The 9,332-nt window shown below is 36.3% G+C and overlaps 1 protein-coding gene across 6 annotated transcripts in view; it reads right to left on the bottom strand.

The window, feature by feature from the left end:
- Positions 1 to 3,227: 3,227 nt before the first annotated feature.
- The window catches only part of SPOPL (speckle type BTB/POZ protein like), a 61,101-nt gene continuing 54,996 nt past the window's right edge, over positions 3,228 to 9,332 (bottom strand). For all 6 annotated transcript variants that reach the window (XM_059927766.1, XM_059927770.1, XM_059927767.1 and 3 more), the window contains one exon: positions 3,228 to 7,462. In XM_059927766.1, coding sequence (XP_059783749.1) covers positions 7,318 to 7,462 — 145 coding nt within the window. In that variant the 3' untranslated portion in view covers positions 3,228 to 7,317. The remainder of the gene's footprint in view (positions 7,463 to 9,332) is intronic.

Genomic DNA, 9,332 nt, shown 5'->3' with positions numbered 1-9,332 from the left:
CTCACACTACTTATCTTTCCAATTTACAAGTCACCCAGTATGTCTAGGTTTGGACATCTGTTCATGAATTCCACCTGGAGCACTATGAATTTTCTTACTTCTAAAACTCTTAATTTTTTTAAGGAGAATGATTAGTATCTTTAATCACTGCTTCTATTCCAATTATCATTATTATTTTTTGCACCAATTATGCAAACATTGAGTCTCCTTAACTCATCCTCTGTAAAGTCATGGCCTCCAATTGCCAACTGGGCCATCATGTTTTTTCTTCACATCTGCTATTCCAAAACTCCTCTGCCCTTCTCAAATCTCTGAAATCAGCAAACTACGGCACCAGAGTTAAATCCAGCCCACTGCCAGCTTTTGTGAATAGTTCTAATGGAACACAGCCACCTCGTGAGCTTACATATTGTCTATGGCTGCTTTCACATTACAGTGGCATGGCCGAGTGGGTAAAACGTTTACTACCTAGTCCTTTACAAAGTAAGTTTGCTGACTCCTGATCTAAACCCATCATCCACCCCCTTTGCTCTGAATAGATGACTTCACAAGGAATAAAAGGCCTAAAACGAGTATACCAACTTTCAGGCCAAAAAAAAAAAAAGTATAAATCTGACTCCGCATCCTATGCATTTCCCCTTCCCATGTGTCAGGGGCAGCCTCTCTGTCTGGCATCTGATGCCACTCCTCTTCTCTTCAGACTAGGACATCAGTAATCCCTTTTGTATTCTATTTTTCTGACTCCTTATTATGACATCCTAATATACTGACATTTCTCCCACCATAAAGGAAAACAAATCAAAGTAAGAAACTGAACCTAAACCCCATCTTACAGCTACGGTTTCTGCCTTGCCATCTTCGCTGGACATCCCACGGTCTATACTCAGAGCATACGTTTCCTTACTCTAATCCTACTGCTTTCCCCACTCCAAAGACTCCTTTCATTTGCTCCCTCACAAATTGAATTTATATTTTAGTTGCCTATTTGACCGCTCAGTAGCACTTGACACTGTTAACCATCCCTTTTCTTGAAGCATTCTCTTCTCCAACTGCTAGGATGGACAGTCTTCTGGTTCTGACTTTGGGATCACTCATCTTCTTTTGCAAGCTGCTCTTTCTCTGTTCGTCCCTGTCTCTGCCCTGTGCTGCCTTCTCACCTCAGCCTGCATACACTGGTTACCATCTGTAGAATACTAAGGATTCCTGACTTTATAACTGAGATCACTCTCATGTTTAAGATTCACATATCCAACCAGAATGCCCCATAAGAACCTTAAGATCAACAGGCTCCAAATCAAAATAACCTTTTTTTTTTTTTCCTCCACAAACTGCTGCTACTCTTGTGATTACTGTATCAGTGAATGTATCAGTACCATCCTCCACCCAGCTGCTCAAATATCAAACCTGGGAGTCACTCTTGACTCCTCCATCTTCCTTCTACCATATGAATTTCCAAGCCCTCTCAGAATTTCCTCTCAAATCTCTCCATCCCAGGTCTCCTAGCCTAGCACTAAGCACTAGTATTGTTCACCTCTTAAGAGGGTCTCCTTACCCTCTCTCCTCTAGCCCCCTCCAATCCATCTGAAGATTGACAGATTGTTGACGACATACTCAACACTCATAGGTTAAGTTCGACTCTTCTAATAAGATCTTTAAACAATCATGATCTTCGCTAACTGGTTTACAACATGAGATTTCTCTTCCCTTTATACAATGGGATATAGCCACACCTGTTTTTACTCCCATAAATGTTCCATATGAACCTTGCCAACACACAATCAGTTGGATGATACCACCACTAAACTGCCTAACTCCCACTCAATTTAAGATGAGCGTCACTTCCTCAGGAAGGTTTATCAAGTTTAATGCATCTAATTTCACTACTCTTTTTCAACTGCATGCCACTTTCACTTTTCCTCATTTTTGCCCAATTTTCATAATGACCTGCACATTTTGGGGGCATTTATAAAGTATACATTCTAAAAACCTTCTGCCATGGCAGTTATATCAGAGTCCTCAGGACACTGGTTGCCTCTGTGTGTGTGCGCGCTGCAACTGTTATTCCTAAATCTCACAATTTTTCTTTCTTTGCACTTATCCTGGTTTGAATTTGGACGAAAGGCCTGGTTTGAATTTGGACAAAAGGGTAAGATTAGATACCATAGGAATTGTTTGGCTCTGATGTCACAGACTGAAGCAGGACTACACTTGAATCCTTTACAAAGGAATTAAGGGTGGAGGGCAAGAGATGAGGGAGAGGTGGAAAGGAAGCACTCCTAACAGGAATGACAAACTTTTTTGCCACTAATCACTGCAGATATCTCCATGCAAACCTCCCTGGTACAAAAAATAAGAAGGTAGCAATAATGTAAACATCTCTATCAATGTCTTCTATTTAAAAACAGTGATCAAAAAGCAAATGCCAGTCTTGGCCTTCTCTTAGAAACAAATGATTCTGAGGTGATAGAACAGAGGAAACACAACATTCCAATTTTCTAAAATGAAGTATGAAGGGTGCTGGCTGCTGCAGAGTAAGGGAGAAGGTTATACACAGTTCACTTAAAGTTTAGAATATGACCCCTTGTTCTATCTTACTATAGTTGTATAGATAATATTTTTTAAGTGCTTCAACCCTTCTTTTATTCTTTAAGGGTAATTCAGTGTGTGTGGACATGTGTATGTGTGTGTTGAGTATATGGAAGGTTTTTCACTGTGCATTTCTGTGACTTTGGCCGTAATTTTTAAGCACTAATTATGTTGCTGTTACTAAGCTGGTGTAGGAATACACTGCCCCAAATTTGCTCTTTTTGAGAGCAGCAAATAATTAGCTGAAATTAAGACGGGGTAGGAGGACCAGGGAAAGGTGATCTAAATTACATAACATTAGCATAAGTCACGCAATATTGATGGTATGCATATGTTAAAGTACATATATATGTAACATCTCAGAGTCAAGGAATAAGTCTTTAGTAGGTTCCAAAAAACACTAGCTTTCCTATGTAGAAAAGACAATTACTATGCATAATTCTAAAAGTTACCATATCAAATACATGGCTCTTTTTGTAAAGCATCACAGTAATCTGAAAAAGAATTATTCATATTTTTCAAATAAACACAAAATAAACCAATTAATTCTGAATAAGTAGTAACAACTTTATTTTAACTCAATGTGCTGAAATGCAAAAAATATTTTCAGCAACAAGATACAAAAAGTATGTATCTCATCATTGACATCAGCTGATTCAAAATGAGGCTGAAAAGTTCAAAATGTCTTTATACATTTGAATCTTGAAAATCAATTTCCCCCAGAACTGATTTTTAAATAATTTCAGCAGAATTTTATTTCCAAAAATGGGACTCACTTAAGTTATATCTTCATTCTAAAAAACTGAATGCAAAAATTAACTGGGTTACAGTATACAAGGATAAACCCTTAACAACAGAAAAAGATTTAAATACAAGAATTCTTTTTCAAACGTAAAGTCCACATACTGCAAACAGAAGACACAGCGTGGTGATTTCACTCCTAGTGAAGAAGAAGTCTCGCATGGTAGGCACTCAATATTTGTTCAACTGGACCTAAAATTTACATCATTCCATTTAACACTTAAATAAACTAGAGCTCATAATCTGTATAAAAGAGGCTTGCAAAATACTCTTATGTGTGTTGAAAGTGCTGTCTTTATAATCTGAAAAACACTAAAACCCAACCACCCACGTTGTTTTGCAAGAGTACATTGAATATTTTCATTTTATCCATCAAAGAGCATGAACATCCAACTCAGAATAATTCACCTCTTCAAGTAGACTTGGCTTTGAGAAAAGCTTGAGTTGGATTTTAACAAAACAACTTACCAAAGTCCCTAGTGTTCTATTTTAGTAACACTGGGTAGCATCTATGATCCACAATTTTATAAACAATTCTGCTTAGGTTTTAAATTTATGCACAAAACAAATGGGTAAATAAATTAGTAACTATACTTTTGGCAATTTAAGCTCTAACTTAGGTCTCGTTTAAAAATAAACCAATAATGTTCATGACAACTTTTTAAGAGATCTTTGTTAATATTTTAAAGCTTAATTTTAAAATTGATGTCCTTAAAAGGCACTGTTTTCACATTTCATCATGCAGTAAATTGGTCACATTTTTGCGAATTATAATTTCCTCTCAATTGTCCCCTCAAATAAAGCACATTTAAATGGAATACATTTCAACTAACCTAAACTTTCAACATTTAACTGAGTCCTATTTTCAGAAATTCACTCTTTTGAACATACCACACACAAGTCCAAGCAAATACATGTACACACACACGCGCGCACGCACGCACACACACATGCCCAAATGACCACGGAATACATGCAAGAATCTCCAATTACTATTTCAAGACAATGACACATGAGTATTCAAGGAGGTAACAATGGCAGGCCATAATGTTATGGCACCTTCATATTTGTGCTCCAAATACCGATACACATTAATATTAAAAAATGAAAAAGGCACAAATACAGTGTTTCTGTATCTCAATCTAAAGAACAGTTCTCCAATGGTTACTTTTATAATATGGAACATTTAAGACCAGTTACTACTTTTCTAAGAAAAAGCTCTGTTTAGGTGACAAAAGGGAAACAGGAGCAGGCTTTAGTTCAAAAGGCAACACTGCTCAGGACAAAATCTGTGCCTACCGAAACAATGTCTGTAGTTTAAAAATGAAAAAAAAAAAGGCTATTAGAGCACTCACGTCAGAATATGTTAACAGTTTTGTATCATTGTCTCAAGAACCTACAATACCAAAAATATACATAATAAATAAAAAAAATAAATCAACTACCATATGATTCTGTTAGTATAATGGTAGGAATTACATTATCTGAAAAGTGGACATTTCTACAAATGTGGATATTCTTACAGCACAGTGTTGGACGTTTTTGGTACAAAATGTGCTACCAAACTAAAAAATAAAATCTTTATAATAAAACCCTTCAGATTTGCAATAAGCACTAAAGTAAGTATGTAAGTAAGGGTAAGCTGAAATGTTCATTACAATAGGTGTTATTACTGAAGTCACTATGGTTAGAAATGTAGATCCAAGCAGTGAATTAATTCAGAATGCGCCTGTGTGCATCTGACATAAATGAATACACCGGTATTTTTTTAATATATGACAACAAAATTCTAGGGCCTGAGGGATGAATTTTTGTTTTCTTCTAAGACCCTGGCAAAATCTCAAATTCTTAAAGTGTATGTGTATGTGTGTGTGGTTTCTTTTTTAAATTGCACATTGTAAATTTAAAGGGCTCAATCTTATGGTGAAGTTAAGGAAGTGAATTTCTGCTCCTTATAATACTCTTACATAGGATGGAATCCACTCATACGTAAGAATCTTTCTTCTATCCGAAGGGAGTCTTCCAATTTCAAACTTAGGTTAACACAACAAAGACTCAAGCTACACAGGAAGAAATGAAGATATCTGAAAATATGATCTTTTTGAACTCCAGTTTGATGTGGATAACAAATGATTATTTGACAGTGTTTGTTCAATGTAAATATGAATCACTCTTGGTATATTAGGATTGCTTCAGTAAATACCTAACAGACAGATAACAAAAATAAAATCTATTTTAAAACTTCACGCTTCATCTTTTTCCTTTTGTCCTAAATTCAAAAACTAAATAAACGAATTATACAAATTTTAATCTGGAGAATAAAGTTATATATGTAAATATATAGGTATATGCATTTTATTTTCCAGTGAAAAAAATTTTCCCCTTGTGGTCAAATGTAAATCTTGCCTAAGAAGCATACTGCCACTGTCACAGGAAATCAGATGCAGTGACTTGACACTGATTGCTCCTGCTTCACCAGGACAATGCACCAGAGCAGACTTCCGCTGTAAACAGAGCTATCAAACACTGAAGATGTGTATGTGTTTAAAGCTAAAATTCATTTATAATAAAGAACTGGCCTGTGAAAAGCAGTTTATAAATAGTTTATCCTGTTCACATTATGCAGAATTTCACTATCATCCACAATGTTGGTACAGTAACTGAGACAGAAAGGAGAAAGCTAGGGAGGAAAAAAGGTTTCAGAGTGTAGCCTGACATATTTCTAAGGGTTCTCTCCTTTAGTCTGCAAATAATAGCAGTTCATTGCTTTTAGAAGGAGAGTAGGCTGTCCAGGATTCATTTACTGTCAGGTGCCTTCTCCAAAGAGTTATAAACAGGCGTGAATTCAATAATGAATATCTGGAAGTCAAACCAATTTAACTATAATGGAGAATACCTTCCTTATCTATTATCACAAACATCCCAGTTGCCTCCATCTGTCTTAAAAATTCTTTCAAAAGTTAAGACAATTAATTATACCTTATCAATTCTCTCAAAAGCAAAAAAAAAAAAAGTACCATTCAGTATAAAAAAGTTACACATTAAAAGTGCATATATATCTTCTTAATTGGCCCACTCATTAAATTTATATTTGGTCATCCTTACTTTTAACATGTACAGAATTCTTCATATAAATGTAGGTCACTATAAATTAAAAAAAAATTAATTCAGCACAAAACATGCTTTCTTATTGAAATCTTAACCTCAATCAGTTCTCAATCATTGTAAACTTGGATAAACTCACAAAGAAACACAAGCAAAGGTTTGTTATGCTTCTCTTAGTTTGTTGGACAGATAACATACAAACACCACAAATTTCACTAAAAATCTGGGCCAACTCATTGCATATTTGCCCCCTGAAATGAAAAATAAATTAGAATTGAAGCAGTGTATTGCCATAACTTACCTTGAAGGTAAGCAGGTTCTCCTGTATTTACAGAACTTAGACTGGAGACATCACCAGTAATCTCCAATACAAGTGCTCTTTTAAGGAAAACCTAGTTTTAAACTTTGAGATAGCATAGGACAAACCCTATAATATTCATTTGCCTTTCTCAAACTAATGGAAGATCCTTTTGAAACTTATTATCTTCAGTTATCAATATTACTGCATTATGGAGCTAGTGCAATCCTGCATAGCCTTGGTCACAATGACAAGGCACAATAAAAAAATTAAAGTATATATATGAACAAGAGAAGTCACTGAAGATAATTTAAGGCCTTGAAGTGAATTAGAGTATAATCAGTCTAATTTAAAGCTGAAGAATAAACCATAAATTATCCACCTGAAATTCAAGCAATATGCTTTTTCAGCTTCTGTTCTGTGGACAAGACAACAGAAACAACTCTTGCTTATGCTTTGTTATTAGAATCCTTCTGGACCTGGAGGAGTGAAAGTCAATTCCATTTTTCTACAGTTCATGGAAGATTTCAAGACTGTTTTAGCCGTTTTCGTGGAATACCGAACTGCGGACACTGTGCAGATGCTAGTGCTCGGAAGGCTTCTGCTACCAAATGTGGGTGAGACTGAATCATGGACTTCCACCCAGATGTTTCCATTATGTCTGCTGCTTGGCTGAAAAATAAAATTAAGAGATGTTTACTAAAGAGTACTTTTCAAAATGCATTGCTGCACTGTCAATTTTTTTTTTTTTAATGTACAGATTTCAACATGTTCTGGAACATTTTGTCTGCCTCTCTATGTATTCAAACCATTTGAATTCATTAAAATATCATCTTTACCTTACTGGTATTTTCTTTTGTAACTGAAACTGTTCAATTTTTCTGGAAATTCTACTCTTGGAAGTGTGTGACACTTGTTTGCATAGTTCTACTCCCACTGTTACCACTTCTATACCCGCTCTTTCAAGAGCTCTTTTCCCTGGCTCTTATCTGCAGGTTTTCTCTAGAGTTCCAAGTTTTGCCCTCGACTCTTCTCCCTTAACATTCTTTAGTCATCTTATCTCATCCACTATTCACAATTTTAACTATCATATTCAGTGATGATAAATAATGATTTGCTAAGTCCTAGGCCTCCCCACAAAGGTTGTTCCCAACCACTTGTTCTCTTTACTTGGAATGTGCCTGGAGACCCATAAATTTGGGACTGTCGGAAAGGAACTCAACACGTTTCTCCCAAGGCCCAAATTCTTCCTCTCTCATTTCCAATCAGCTAATGCTTCCACCATCACCCAGTGATTCAAGTCAGAAACCTGGGAGTCACCCTAGACGCCATCCTTTCCAATCAGTCATCAAAGCCCTATTTTAATTCCCAAAGGTATCCTGAATCCCTAGTTAAGGCCCACATCATCTCACATTTGAATTATTATGGGAGTCTCCTGATTTGTCTTCTACTCTCCTATCTTGCTCCTCTCAAACCAGCTTCCATGCTGCCTTAGTAACATAAACACTAACATGAACACATCCTCCTCTACTCTTCTCCATTGCCAGTACACAAGTTCTTCAGAAAGAGAAATAAAGTTTCCTAGTTCTTCCCCCTAGCTTTCTACCTCCCACTTCCATGCTCTGGCACTTTGTATAATAATACTGAACTGTTTATTGTACCTGATGTACAACATGCTCTGAGTAAATACAATTACCCAAGCAACAAATCTAGTTATCCTTCCTTGTCTCCTGTCTTCTCTCCTTTGTACCTACCCTCCACCCAAATAATATCCAAGTATTACAGATTGTCCATTCAAAATATTATATCCTTTTATTTCCCTCTGGCCGCACTGTCGCCAGTCAAGTCTAATTTTGCCCTCATCTTTTGCCTGAAATACTCCAATAACTTTCCAACTGGCCTACCTATATATAACCTTGCTCCTCAGCTACCACCACCAACTCAACCTCCCCATGACCATGCATGTGGAGAGACTGCTAAAAACACACACCTGATCATATCCTACTCTAGGTTAAAACCTTTTACTGTATGCCCATTCCTGTTCGAATAATGTCTAAAAGGCCTTCCGTGATCTGATCTTTGCCTTCTTCCTCCAGCTTCTCATGCCCCACCCTCCATACTGTTCTTTCTTATCACCAAAACTTTGCACACCTGAATGTCTTTTTCAGGATATACTTTCCCACCTCTTCGCTCTTCTTCATCAGGTCTTTATTTATACAATAATTTTTCAAAAGGGCTTTCTCTGACCCCTAGATTAGGTTTGGTCCCTTTGCTATATGCTCAGATGGGTATGCTCTACATTACCTATTATTACACTTAACTTCAACTACTTGTTTAATTCTTATACATCTCCTGCTAAAACATGAACTCCATGAAGGCAGGGAAAACATCTGTCATGTTCACCATTAAATTCTTTGTACTAAGTAAGCACAGTGCCCTGGGAATTTACTGGATAATAAACATAAATATCTATCAAACGATTGATCAACTATTGCTTCATGTGTCTATACTTTGATTCAAGCTATGCTGTCTGCAATGCTTG

This window comes from Balaenoptera ricei, chromosome 7 (assembly GCF_028023285.1).
Source record: "Balaenoptera ricei isolate mBalRic1 chromosome 7, mBalRic1.hap2, whole genome shotgun sequence".
Classification (NCBI taxonomy): domain Eukaryota; kingdom Metazoa; phylum Chordata; class Mammalia; order Artiodactyla; family Balaenopteridae; genus Balaenoptera; species Balaenoptera ricei.
The sequence above is the reverse complement of the archived record's forward strand: the minus strand, read 5'-3'. Positions and strand labels throughout refer to the sequence as shown.